The sequence below is a fragment of the Coregonus clupeaformis genome, unplaced genomic scaffold (assembly GCF_020615455.1).
Source record: "Coregonus clupeaformis isolate EN_2021a unplaced genomic scaffold, ASM2061545v1 scaf3971, whole genome shotgun sequence".
Taxonomy (NCBI): Eukaryota; Metazoa; Chordata; class Actinopteri; order Salmoniformes; family Salmonidae; genus Coregonus; species Coregonus clupeaformis.
In genome coordinates this window covers 536-15,252 of record NW_025537425.1, presented here as the reverse complement: position 1 = coordinate 15,252, position 14,717 = coordinate 536, and the positions used below count along the sequence as shown (strand labels likewise).

The 14,717-nt window shown below is 48.6% G+C and overlaps 1 protein-coding gene across 1 annotated transcript; it reads left to right on the top strand.

Annotated features, from left to right (window-relative positions):
- Window positions 1-672: 672 nt before the first annotated feature.
- Window positions 673-6,918, top strand: LOC123490438 (protein 4.1-like; the record flags this gene model as incomplete). The annotated part of the gene is made up of 4 exons (XM_045220474.1): window positions 673-843; window positions 1,153-1,254; window positions 6,240-6,320; window positions 6,799-6,918. Coding segments are annotated over 4 exons (453 nt in total), but the record flags the coding sequence as incomplete, so codon positions are not given.
- Window positions 6,919-14,717: the final 7,799 nt, after the last annotated feature.

The following is a 14,717-nucleotide window of genomic DNA, read 5'->3' as shown; positions in this document are numbered from 1 at the left end:
TCACGTAGTATGAACAGGGATAGTCGCGTAGTATGAACAGGGGATAGTCACGTAAAGTATGAACAGGGATAGTCACGTAGTATGAACAGGGGATAGTCACGTAGTATGAACAGGGGATAGTCACGTAGTATGAACAGGGGATAGTCACGTAGTATGAACAGGGGATAGTCACGTAGTATGAACAGGGGATAGTATGAACAGGGGATAGTCACGTAGTATGAACAGGGGATAGTCACGTAGTATGAACAAGGGATAGTATGAACAGGGGATAGTATGAACAGGGGATAGTCACGTAGTATGAACAAGGGATAGTATGAACAGGGGATAGTATGAACAGGGGATAGTCACGTAGTATGAACAGGGGATAGTCACATAGTATTAAGGATGGCCTGGAAATACTAGATAGGTCATAGCATAGATATAACAGGTAAAATACATATCTAGTATTTTCAGGCCAGACTTCATTACTATGAGGGTTCTATGTCTATGGGTCATAGGTCATTGTGGGTCTTGAAAGGTCTATGATAGGTGGGTTGGGAGAGAATACGGTATGGGGAGAAACGTGTTAATTCACCAAATGTATGCTGTATATAGCATTCTGCCATACTAGAGAAGGTTCCGATAGATCAAGTATGCCGTTAGAGACGTTGGTTGGGAGTGAAGATATGACAAAACTCAACATTCACTGTGTGTATTGTCCTTCTTTCCTCACAGCCTAACGTGGTGAAGACACAGACAATCACCATCTCAGACGTGTCTAACTCCCTGCGAGGAGACGTCTCTAACAAGGAGGCCCCCGTCGTGCACACTGAGACCAAGACCATTACCTATGAGTCAGTGCAGGTGAGAGGGGATGATTAGTTATTAAATAAAACCATTTATTAACCCAGTGAGTTTGTGTTAACAGTGAACTGAGTTGTATTCATAAGGATACCCAACAGAAAAAACGTTTTTAAAACATCTTGCAACGGAAAATGAAAACAAGCGTTTCTTACTGGACAAGTCCTGGTATTCCCTCCCTGTTTCAGTGTGTTTTCTTCCTTTTGGTGCTTAATGAACTTGATCCTGTTGTCTTTCTCACAGCCGGTAGACAATGCAGTCCTAAATGAACCCATTTTCTCCGCCTTTGAGTTAACATAGTGTCTCCTTCAGCCCATAGACAGCGTGGCAGAGAGGGACTCCGGAGTGCTGCTGAGTGCCCAGACCATCACCTCAGAGACAGTCAGTACAACCACCACCACTCAGATCACAAAGGTACGTTCTGGGCTTCCTGACCTAGGATCAGTTTGACCTTTTAGATTTTGACATTTTAGTAATTTAGCGTAGTGGTTCCTAACATATTTTGCTTCGTGACCCACCAATTGAGGTGTCTTTTGAGTCGCGACCCCACCATAAGGGTTGAGCAGTGAAAAAACATACACAGACCAAAGATGACGGTAAACATTTGATGAATAATACCCTCTTCTGCCTTTCATGGGAGTTTTTCTTAGCCTCCGTGCTTCTACATCTGCATTGCTTGCTGTTTTGGGGTTTTAGACTGGGTATCTGTATAAGCACTTTGTGACATCTGCTGATGTAAAAAAGGGCTTTATAAATACATTTGATTGATTGATTGATTCTTCAAAACGTTTAATTTCATGTGGATTTGAGTTTGGCTTCTTGTGACCGCTTTTAAGAAATTGACTGTATAATTCTGAACTTATTTGTAACAATGCATGGGATTCTTCTGGATCAAAAAGGGCCGTAGGTGGTGGGCGTGTCAGGGGGGGCATGTCAGGGGGCGTGGCAATGGGCACAGTTTGGGGGGGGGGGGTAAGACTGAGTTGTCTTATTTCAGATACTCTTTGAAGACGTAGGGTATCAGACGTTTTCGGAAGATGGGCAGGGACTCTGCTGTCCTAGTATCAGGGGGAAGCTGATTCCACTATTGGGGTGCCAGGACAGAGAAGAGCTTTGACTGGGCTGAGCGGGACCTGACCTACCGTAGGGGTGGGAGGGCCAAGAGACCAGAAGTGGCAGAATGGAGTGCTGGGGTTGGGGTGTAGGGTTTGAGCATAGCCTGAAGGTAGGGAGGGGCAGTTCCTCTTGCTGCTCCGTAGGTAAGCACCATGGTCTTGTAGTGGATGCGAGCTTCAACTGGAAGCCAGTGGAGTGGGCAGAGGAGCGGGGTGACATGGGAAAACTTTGGAGGTTGAACACCAGACGGGCAGCTGTAATCTGAATAAGTTGCAGGGGTTTGATGGCACAAGGGGGAGCCCAGCCAACAGAGAGTTGCAGTAGTCCAGACAGGAGATGACGAGTGCCTGGATTAGGACCTGTACCACTTCCTGTGTGAGGAAAGGTTGTACTCTATGGATGTTGTAGAGCATGAACCTGCAGGAGCGAGTCAATGTTTTGATGTTTGCAGAGAACGACAGTGTGTTGTCCAGGGTCACGCCAAGGTTCTTTGCACTCTGGGTGGGGGACACTGTGGAGTTTGTCGACCGTGATGGAGAGGTCTTGGAGCGGGCAGGCCTTCCCTGTGAGGAAGAGCAGCTCTGTCTTGTTGAGGTTGACCTTGAGGTGGTCGGACGACATCCAAGCTGAGATATCTGCCAGGCACACAGAGATGTGTGTCACCACCTGGGTGTCAGAAGGGGGGAAGGAGAAAAGTAGTTGAGTGTCATCTGCATAGCAATGATTGGAGAGACCATGTGAGGATATGATGGAGCCCAGTGACTTGGTGTATAGAGAGAAGAGGAGAGGGCCTAGAACCGAGCCCTGGGGGACACCAGTAGTGAAAGTATGTAGTGCAGACAGATTCTCTCCACGACACCTGGTAGGAGCGGCCTGTGAGGTAGGATGCAATCCAAGAGTGTGAAGAGCCTGAGACCAACCCTGAGAGGGTGGACAGTAGGATCTGATCGTTCATGGTGTCGAAGGCACTAAATCAAAATTGATCTAAATCAAATAAAATGTTATTGGTCGCGTACACATATTTAGCAGACGTTATTGCGGGTGTAGCGAAATGCTTGTGTTCCTAGCTGCAGCAGTGCAGTAATATCTAACAATTCACAACAATACACACAAATCTAAAAGTAAAAGAATGGAATTAAGAAATATATCAATGTTAGGACGAGCAATGTCGGAGTGGCATTGACCAAAATACAGTAGAATAGAATACAGTATATACTTATGAGATGAGTAAAGCAGTATGTAACATTATTAAAGTGACTAGTGTTCCATTATTAAAGTGGCCAGTGATTCCATGTCTATGTATATAGGGCAGAAGCGTCTAAAGTGCAGGGTTGAGTAGCCGGGTGGTAGCCGGCTAGTGATGGCTATTTAACAGTCTGATGGCCTTGAGATAGAAGCTGTTTTTCAGTCTCTTGGTCCCAGCTTTGATGCACCTGTACTGACCTGCAAACTTGATGATTGAGTTGGAGGCATGGCGTGGCCACGCAGTCATTGGTGAACAGGGAGTACAGGAGGGGGCTGAGCACGCATCCTTGTGTAGCCCCAGTGTTGAGGATCAGCGAAGTGGATGTGTTTCCTACCTTCACCACCTGGGGACGGCCCGTCAGGAAGTCCAGGACCCAGTTGCACAGGGCTGGGTTCAGACCCAGGACCCCAAGCTTAATGATGAGCTTGGAGGGCACTATGGTGTTGAAGGCTGAGCTGTAGTCAATGAACAGCATTCTTACATAGGTATTCCTCTTGTCCAGATGGGATAGGGAAGTGTGCAGTGCGATGGCGATTGCATCGTCTGTGGATCTATTGGAGCGGTAAGCAAATTGAATTGGGTCTAGGGTGATATGATCCTTAACTAGCCTCCCAAAGCACTTCATGATGACAGAAGTGAGTGCAACGGGGCAATAGTAATTTAGTTCAGTTACCTTTGCTTTCTTGTGTACATGAACAATGGTGGACATCTTGAAGCAAGTGGAGACAGCAGACTGGGAAAGGGAGAGAATAAATATGTCCGTAAACAGGAGAATGAGAACAGAGGAGAGAGAGTCAGCTTTGGCAGAGCGGAGAGCCTCCGTGACACAGAGGAGAGAGAGTCAGCTTTGGCAGAGCGGAGAGCCTCCGTGACACAGAGGAGAGAGTCAGCTTTGGCAGAGCGGAGAGCCTCCGTGACACAGAGGAGAGAGAGTCAGCTTTGGCAGAGCGGAGAGCCTCCGTGACACAGAGGAGAGAGAGTCAGCTTTGGCAGAGCGGAGAGCCTCCGTGACACAGAGGAGAGAGAGTCAGCTTTGGCAGAGCGGAGAGCCTCCGTGACACAGAGGAGAGAGAGTCAGCTTTGGCAGAGCGGGAGAGCCTCCGTGACACAGAGGAGAGAGAGTCAGCTTTGGCAGAGCGGAGAGCCTCCGTGACACAGAGGAGAGAGAGTCAGCTTTGGCAGAGCGGAGAGCCTCCGTGACACAGAGGAGAGAGAGTCAGCTTTGGCAGAGCGGAGAGCCTCCGTGACACAGAGGAGAGAGAGTCAGCTTTGGCAGAGCGGAGAGCCTCCGTGACACAGAGAGCAGTCTCAGTTAAGTGACCTGTCTTGAAGCCTGACTGGTTCGGGTCAAGAAGATGGTTCTGAGAGAGATAGCGAGAGAGTTGGTCAGAAACAGCAATCAAGTGTTTGGGAAAGAAAAGAAAGAAGGGATACCCCCCACTCAGAGGGGTTGAGTGTTGGATTATATGAATAAGATAATGAGAATGAATAATGAATAAGATGATGTGGACATGGGGGACCTGCTTCTAGATCAGCACTCCTATTCTGAATAAGATGATGTGGACAGGGGGGACCTGCTTCTAGATCAGCACTCCTATTCTGAATAAGATGATGTATATCTATATTCCCAGTCATGTGAAATCCATAGATTAGGACCTAATTAATTGATTTCAATTGACTGATTTCCTCATATGAACTGTAACTCAGTAAAATCTTTTAAATTATTGCACGTTGCGTTTATATTTTTGTTCAGTGTATAATTTACATCAAAGCCACGCACATGCATCTCAAGTCAGGTTTCCTTCCTCCCGTAGACCTAATTTAGTAATTCAGCTGCTGTTAGTTAGTTAGTGAGCTCCCCAGCAGGTCGACCATCAATAGTAATCCATCCTGTTAATGAGCATGGTTTAGTAATGAACCCTGTATTTCATTTCAATCACACATCACCTGATATTGACTCTTAACTGGGATCAACAACGGTGGTGGCATTGATGTCTTTCTAAGATGATTAGTGGAGCACTCGTTTAGCTACCTGATGGAAAGACACAGTATTGGAAAAAGACGGGTGAACAATGGAACCCACAGTTGAGTTGAGCACGCCATTTCTTCATAATAAGTGGCTGGGCTATGTCAGGTCAAAGCTGCCCTCTCTCTCTATACAATATCTCTCTAACAGTATGTTGTCAGGTCAAAGCTGCCCTCTCTCTCTATACCATATCTCTCTAACAGTATGTTGTCAGGTCAAAGCTGCCCTCTCTCTCTATACAATATCTCTCTAACAGTATGTTGTCAGGTCAAAGCTGCCCTCTCTCTCTATACAATATCTCTCTAACAGTATGTTGTCAGGTCAAAGCTGCCCTCTCTCTCTATACCATATCTCTCTAACAGCTATGTTTGTCAGGTCAAAGCTGCCCTCTCTCTATACCTATCTCTCAACAGTATGTTGTCAGGTCAAAGCTGCCCTCTCTCTCTATACCATATCTCTCTAACAGTATGTTGTCAGGTCAAAGCTGCCCTCTCTCTCTATACCATATCTCTCTAACAGTATGTTGTCAGGTCAAAGCTGCCCTCTCTCTCTATACAATATCTCTCTAACAGTATGTTTGTCAGGTCAAAGCTGCCCTCTCTCTCTATACAATATCTCTCTAACAGTATGTTGTCAGGTCAAAGCTGCCCTCTCTCTCTATAATATCTCTCTAACAGTATGTTGTCAGGTCAAGCTGCCCTCTCTCTATACAATATCTCTCGAACAGTATGTTTTCTGCATCTGAATCAGTTTCTGTTTTTCTGTTTGGCTCTTTTTTTCTGCTAAGGATTATTTGAGCATCTCTCTCTCTCTATCTCTCACTCTCTCTCTTTCTCTTTCTCTCTCTCTCTATCTCTCACTCTCTCTCTTTCTCTCTCTCTCTATCTCTCACTCTCTCTTTCTCTTTCTCTCTCTCTATCTCTTATTCTCTCTCTTTCTTCCCCTGGCGCTTGATATTTCTGATCCTCTGCGCTGTTTTTTAAACAATCTCTTTGTCTCTCTCTCTTTCAGACGGTGAAAGGAGGGATCTCAGAGACTCGCATTGAGAAGAGGATTGTTATAACTGGGGACACAGAGATCGATCACGATAAGGTGGGGGACAGAATTCTAAATCTAGCCCCCGGCTCTGTGTGTATTCCGTTAGAGACCACTTCAGTGGAGTAACAATACATTATTCCTCTGGTTTAGAGTTATCACACAGAATCTATGCTTTAACATTTCAGTCCTCTCTATAATAACATCAATAAAAGAGCTTGTTTGTTGATGTGATGTGAACTGAACGCTGTCTTGTCCGAATGTAGTACCCCTTTGAGTGTTTTCTTTGGTAATGAACATTTCTAATTGTGTAGTCGTGTGGGTTTTAGCGACTGTATTTGCCTGTGGTGTGATTGTGTTTACAAATCAAGTCTTTAATGTATGTATAGCCTTTTTATTAGTACCATCAATGTCAATATTGAACCTTCCCGTGTGTGTGTGTGTGTGTGTGTGTGTGTGTGTGTGTGTGTGTGCGTGCGTGCGTGCGTGCGTGTGTGTGTGTGTGTGCGTGTTCATGTGTATTCCCTCTTCTCAGGCTCTGGCCCAGGCCATCAAGGAGGCGAAGGAGCAGCACCCGGACATGTCTGTGACCAGAGTGGTGGTGCACCAGGAAACAGAGATCACCCCAGATTAACCCCAGACTCACCTCTCCTATAACCAGGTCAGTAGTAACCCTAACCCCAGATTAACCCCAGACTCACCTCTCCTATAACCAGGTCAGTAGTAACCCCTAACCCCAGATTAACCCCAAGACTCACCTCTCCTATAACCAGGTCAGTAGTAACCCTAACCCCAGATTAACCCCAGACTCACCTCTCCCTATAACCAGGTCAGTAGTAACCCTAACCCCAGATTAACCCCAGACTCACCTCTCCTATAACCAGGTCAGTAGTAACTCCTAACCCCAGATTAACCCCAGACTCACCTCTCCTATAACCAGGTCAGTAGTAACCCTAACCAACCCCAGATTAACCCAGACTCACCTCTCCTATAACCAGGTCAGTAGTAACCCTAACTCCAGATTAACCCCAGACTCACCTCTCCTATAACCAGGTCAGTAGTAACCCTAACTCCAGATTAACCCCAGACTCACCTCTCCTATAACCAGGTCAGTAGTAACCCCCTAACCCCAGATTAACCCCAGACTCCTCTCCTATAACCAGGTCAGTAGTAACCCTAACCCCAGATTAACCCCAGACTCACCTCTCCTATAACCAGGTCAGTAGTACCCCTAACCCCAGATTAACCCCAGACTCACCTCTCCTATAACCAGGTCAGTAGTAACCCTAACCCCAGATTAACCCCAGACTCACCTCTCCTATAACCAGGTCAGTAGTACCCCTTAACCCCAGATTAACCCCAGACTCACCTCTCCTATAACCAGGTCAGTAGTAACCCTAACTCCCAGATTAACCCCAGACTCACCTCTCCTATAACCAGGTCAGTAGTAACCCTAACCCCAGATTAACCCCAGACTCACCTCTCCTATAACCAGGTCAGTAGTAACCCCTAACCCCAGATTAACCCCAGACTCACCTCTCCTATGCTAGGTCAGTAGTACCCCTAACCCCAGATTAACCCCAGACTCACCTCTCCTATAACCAGGTCAGTAGTAACCCCTAACCCCAGATTAACCCCAAGACTCACCTCTCCTATAACCAGGTCAGTAGTACCCCTAACCCCAGATTAACCCCAGACTCACCTCTCCTATAACCAGGTCAGTAGTATGCCCCCTAACCCCTAACCCCAGATTAACCCCAGACTCACCTCTCCTATAACCAGGTCAGTGGCAATAACCCTAGATTAACCCCAGACTCACCTCTCCTAACCTTAGGTCAGTAGTAACCCTAACCCCAGATTAACCCCAGACTCACCTCTCCTCATAACCAGGTCAGTAGTAACCCTAACCCCAGATTAACCCCAGACTCACCTCTCCTATAACCAGGTCAGTAGTAACCCCTAACCCCAGATTAACCCCAGACTCACCTCTCCTATAACCAGGTCAGTAGTAACCCTAACCCTAACCCCAGATTAACCCCAGACTCACCTCTCCTATTAACCAGGTCAGTAGTAACCCCTAACCCCAGATTAACCCCAGACTCACCTCTCCTATAACCAGGTCAGTAGTAACCCTATAACCCCAGATTAACCCCAGACTCACCTCTCCTATAACCAGGTCAGTAGTAACCCTAACCCCAGATTAACCCCAGACTCACCTCTCCTATAACCAGGTCAGTAGTAACCTCTAACCCCAGATTAACCCCAGACTCACCTCTCCTATAACCAGGTCAGTAGTAACCAACCTAACCCCAGATTAACCCCAAGACTCACCCCTCTCCTATAACCAGGTCAGTAGTAACCTCCTAACCCCAGATTAACCCCAGACTCACCTCTCCTATAACCAGGTCAGTAGTAACCCTAACCCCAGATTAACCCCAGACTCACCTCTCCTATAACCAGGTCAGTAGTAACCCCTAACCCCAGATTAACCCCAGACTCACCTCTCCTATAACCAGGTCAGTAGTAACCCCTAACCCCAGATTAACCCCAGACTCACCTTCCTATAACCAGGTCAGTAGTAACCCTAACCCCTAGATTAACCCCAGACTCACCTCTCCTATAACCAGGTCGTAGTAACCCTAACCCCAGATTAACCCCAGACTCACCTCTCCTATAACCAGGTCAGTAGTAACCCTAACCCCAGATTAACCCCAGACTCACCTCTCCTATAACCTAGGTCAGTAGTAACCTAACCCCAGATTAACCCCAGACTCACCTCTCCTATAACCAGGTCAGTAGTACTCCTAACCCCAGATTAACCCCAGACTCTCACCTCTCCTATAACCAGGTCAGTAGTAACCCTAACCCTAACCCCAGATTAACCCCAGACTCACCTCTCCTATAACCAGGTCAGTAGTAACCCTAACCCTTCAGATTAACCCCAGACTCACCTCTCCTATAACCAGGTCAGTAGTAACCCAATTAACCCCAGATTAACCCCAGACTCACCTCTCCCTATAACCAGGTCAGTAGTAACCCTAACCCCAGATTAACCCCAGACTCACCTCTCCTATAACCAGGTCAGTAGTAACCCTAACCCCAGATTAACCCCAGACTCACCTCTCCTATAACCAGGTCAGTAGTAACCCCTAACCCCAGATTAACCCCAGACTCACACTCTCCTATAACCAGGTCAGTAGTAACCCTAACCCCAGATTAACCCCAGACTCACCTCTCCTATAACCAGGTCAGTAGTAACCCTAACCCCAGATTAACCCCAGACTCACCTCTCCTATAACCAGGTCAGTAGTAACCCTAACCCCAGATTAACCCCAGACTCACCTCTCCTATAACCAGGTCAGTAGTACCCCTAACCCCAGATTAACCCCAGACTCACCTCTCCTATAACCAGGTCAGTAGTAACCCTAACCCTAACCCCAGATTAACCCCAGACTCACCTCTCCTATAACCAGGTCAGTAGTACACCCTAACCCCAGATTAACCCCAGACTCACCTCTCCTATAACCAGGTCAGTAGTAACCCCTCCCCTAACCCCAGATTAACCCCAGACTCACCTCTCCTATAACCATGGTCAGTAGTCAACCCTAACCCCAGATTAACCCCAGACTCACCTCTCCTATAACCAGGTCAGTAGTAACCCCTAACCCCAGATTAACCCCAGACTCACCTCTCCTATAACCAGGTCAGTAAGTAACCCTAACCCCAGATTAACCCCAGACTCACCTCTCCTATAACCAGGTCAGTAGTAACCCCTAACCCCAGATTAACCCCAGACTCACCTCTCCTATAACCAGGTCAGTAGTAACCCTAACCCCAGATTAACCCCAGACTCACCTCTCCTATAACCAGGTCAGTAGTAACCCTAACCCTAACCCCAGATTAACCCCAGACTCACCTCTCCTATAACCAGGTCAGTAGTAACCCTAACCCCAGATTAACCCCAGACTCACCTCTCCTATAACCAGGTCAGTAGTAACCCTAACCCCAGATTAACCCCAGACTCACCTCTCCTATAACCAGGTCAGTAGTAACCCTAACCCCAGATTAACCCCAGACTCACCTCTCCTATAACCAGGTCAGTAGTAACCCTTAACCCCAGATTAACCCCAGACTCACCTCTCCTATAACCAGGTCAGTAGTAACCCCTAACCCCAGATTAACCCCATACTCACCTCTCCTATAACCAGGTCAGTAGTAACCCTAACCCCAGATTAACCCCAGACTCACCTCTCCTATAACCAGGTCAGTAGTAACCCTAAACCCTAACCCCAGATTAACCCCAGACTCACCTCTCCTATAACCAGGTCAGTAGTAACCCCTAACCCCAGATTAACCCCAGACTCACCTCTCCTATCCAGGTCAGTAGTACCCCTAACCCCAGATTAACCCCAGACTCACCTCTCCTATAACCAGGTCAGTAGACCCTAACCTAACCCCAGATTAACCCCATACTCACCTCTCCTATAACCAGGTCAGTAGTAAACCCCTAACCCCAGATTAACCCCAGACTCACCTCTCCTATAACCAGGTCAGTAGTAACCCTAACCCTAGATTAACCCCAGACTCACCTCTCCTATAACCAGGTCAGTAGTAACCCTAACCCCAGATTAACCCCAGACTCACTCTCCTATAACCAGGTCAGTAGTAACCCCTAACCCCAGATTAACCCCAGACTCACCTCTCCCTATAACCAGGTCAGTAGTACCCCTAACCCCAGATTAACCCCAGACTCACCTCTCCTATAACCAGGTCAGTAGTACCCCTAACCCTAACCCCAGATTAACCCCAGACTCACCTCTCTCCTATAACCAGGTCAGTAGTAACCTAACCCCAGATTAACCCCAGACTCACCTCTCCTATAACCAGGTCAGTAGACCCTAACCCCGATTAACCCCAGACTCACCTCTCCTATAACCAGGTCAGTAGTAACCCTAACCCCAGATTAACCCCAGACTCACCTCTCTATAACCAGGTCGTAGTAACCCCTAACCCCAGATTAACCCCAGACTCACCTCTCCTATAACCAGGTCAGTACCCTAACCCCAGATTAACCCCCAGACTCACCTCTCCTATAACCAGGTCAGTAGTAACCTAACCCCAGATTAACCCCAGACTCACCTCTCCCTATAACCAGGTCAGTAGTGCCCCTAACCCCAGATTAACCCCAGACTCACCTCTCCTATAACCAGGTCAGTAGAACCCCTAACCCAACCCCTAGATTAACCCCAGACTCACCTCTCCTATAACCAGGTCAGTAGTAACCCTAACCCCAGATTAACCCCCAGACTCACCTCTCCTATAACCAGGTCAGTAGTAACCTAACCCTAACCCTAACCTAACTGAAATAAATCATTCTCTCTACTATTATTCTGACATTTCACATTCTTAAAATAACGTGGTGATCCTAATTGACCTTAAACAGGGAATCTTTACTAGGATTAAATGTCAGAAATTGTGAAAAACTTGAGTTTAAATTTATTTGGCTAAGGTGTATGTAAACTTCTGACTTCAACTATACCATCTATCTGTCAGTAGCCTCGGTGTCTCTCCTCTCCTCTCCTCTCCCCTCTCCTCTCCTCTCTCCTCTCCTCTCCTCTCCTCTCCTCTCCTCTTCTCTTCTCTTCTCTTCTCTTCTCTTCTCTTCTCTTCTCTCTTTCTCTTCTCTTCTCTTCTCTTCTCTTCTCTTCTCTTCTCTTCTCTCTTCTCTTCTCTTCTCTTCTCTTCTCTTCTCTTCTCTTCTCTTCTTTCTTCCATGACCTGCTTGTGTTAGTGTGGTAGTGTGTGGTAGTGTGTGTTAGTGTGTTTGTGTGTTAGTGGGTGTTGAAGTGTGTTTGTGTGTGTTTGTGTGTGTTAGTGTGTGTTATGTGTGTGTTAGTATGTTAGTGTGTGTTAGTGTGTTTGTGTGTTAGTGGGTGTTAGTGTGTTTGTGTGTGTTAGTGTGTGTTATTGTGTGTTAGTATGTTAGTGTGTGTTAGTGTGTTTGTGTGTGTTAGTGTATTTGTGTGTGTTAGTGTATTTGTGTGTTAATGTGTGTTAGTGTGTTAGTGTGTTAATATATGTTAGTGTGTGCTAGTGTGTGTTAGTGAGCTCACCTTTTATTGAATCACAGAGAATCTATTGTTCTGTAGAGCTCCTCTTCTCCCTCTCCTCCTCTCCCTCCCTCTCCTCCCTCTCCTCCTCTCCTCCCTCTCCTCCCTCCTCCCCTCTTCCTCCTCCCTCTCCTCCCCCCCCCCCCCCTCTCCTCCTCTCCTCCCTCTCCTCCCTCTCCTCCTCTCCTCCCTCTCCTCCTCCCTCTCTCCCTCTCCTCCCTTCTCCTCCCTCTCCTCCCTCTCTCCTCTCTCTCTCCTTCCTCCTCTCCTCCCTCTCTCTCTCCTCCCTCTCCTCCCCTCCTCTCCTCCCTCTCCTCCTCTCCTCCCCTCCCTCTCTCTTCTCCTCTCTTCTCCTTTCTTTTTCTCTTTCTCTTCTTTTGTCCCCTTCCTTCCTTAGTGTGTTTGTGTGTGTTGTTATTTGTGTGTGTTGTGTGTTTGTGTGTTAATGTGTGTTGAGTTTTAGTGTTTAATATATGTTAGTGTGCTGCTAGTATGTGTTAGTAGAAGCCACCTTTATTGAATCATGAGACCACTTCTTTATTCTATTAGAGCTCGCATCTTCTCCCTCCTCCTCTCCTCCTCTCCTCCCTCTCCTCCCTCTCCCCTCTCTCCTCCTCCCTTTTTCTCTCCCTTCCCCTCTCCTCTTCCTCCCTCTCTCCTCTCCTCCATCTCCCTCCTCCTCCTCCTCTCCTCCCTCCCTCCCTCTCCTCCTCCCCCCTCTCCCCCCTCTCCTCCTCTCCTCCCTCTCCTCCCCCCTCCCCCCTCTCCTCCCCTCTCCCCCCCCCCCCCCCCCTTCCTCTCCTCTCCTCTCCTCTCCTCTCCCTCTCCTCTCCCTCTCCTCTCCTCTCCTTCCTCGCCTCGCCTCCCCTCGCCTCGCTTTCGCCCTGCCTCCTCCTCTCCTCCCTCTCTCCTCCCTCTCCTCCCCTCTTCTCCTCTCCTCTCCTCCCTCCTCTCTCCTCCCCTCTTCTCCCTCCCTCTTCTCCCTCTCCTCCCTCTCCTCCCTCTCCCTCCTCTCCTCTCCTCTCCTCCCTCTCCCTCTCCTCTCCCTCCTCCTCTCCTCTCTCCTCTCCCTCTCCCTCTCCTCTCCTCTCCTCTCCTCTCCTCTCCTCTCCCTCTCCCTCTAGTGTGTTTGTGTGTGTTAGTGTATTTGTGTGTGTTAGTATGTTTGTGTGTTAATGTGTGTTTAGTGTGTTAGTGTGTTAATATATGTTAGTATGTGCTAGTGTGTGTTAGTTAGGCCTAACCTGCAATGTTGATCTGAGAATCTATTGTTCTTTAGAGCTCGCTCTTCTCCCTCTCCTCCCTCCTCTCCCCCCTCTCCTCCCCTCTCCTCCCTCCCCCCCTCTCCTCCCTCTTCTCCTCCTCTCCTCCCTCTCCTCCTCTCCTCCCTCTCCTGGACTCTCCCTCTCATCCCTCTCCTCCCCCCTCTCCTCTTCTCCTCCCTCTCTCCCTCTCTCCTCTCTCCCTCTCCTCCCTCTCCCTCCTCTCCTCTCTCCTCCCTCTCCTCCCTCTCCTCCCCCTCTCCTCCCTCTCCTCCCTCGGCCTCCTCTCCTCCCCCTTCTCCTCCCTTCTTCTCCCTCTCCTCTCCCTCTCCTCTCCTCCTCTCTCTCTCCCTCTCCTCTCCCCCCCTCTCCTCTCCTCTCCTCTCCCCTCCCCCCCCTCTCCTCTCCTCTCCTCCCTCTCCTCTAGATGTGTTTGTGTTTTAGTGTATTTGTGTATTATTGTGTTTGTGTGTTAATGTGTGTTAGTGTGTTAGTGTGTTAATATATATGTTAGTGTGTACTAGTATTATGTTAGTAGAAGCCACCTTTATTGAATCATAGAGACCACTTCTATTGTTCTAGCTAGAGCTCGCTCTTCTCCCTCTCCTCCTCTCATCCCTCTCCTCCCTCTCTCCTCTCTCCTCCCTCTCCTCCTCTCCTCCCCTCCTCTTCTCCTCCTCTCCTCCTCTCCTCCCTCTCCTCCTCTCCTCCCTCTCCTCCCTCTCCTCCCTCTCCCTCCCTCTCTCCCCCTCTCTCCTCTCCTCCCTCTTTCCCTCTTCCCTCTTCTCCCTCTCCCTCCCTCTCCTCCCTCTCCTCCTCTCCTCCCTCTCCTCCTCTCCTCCTCTCCTCCCTCTTCTCCTCCCTCTTCTCCCTCTCCTCTCCTCTCTCTCCTCTCCTCTCCCTCTCCTCGCCTCGCCTCGCCTCGCCTGCGCCTCGCCTCGCCTGGCACTGCGCCACCCGCCTCTGCCTCTCTCCTCTCCTCCGGCTCCTCCTCCTCCCTCTTCTCCTCCCTCTTCTCCCTCTCCCTCCCTCTCCTCCCTCTCCTCCTCTCCTCTCCCTCTCCTCTCCTCTCCTCTCCTCTC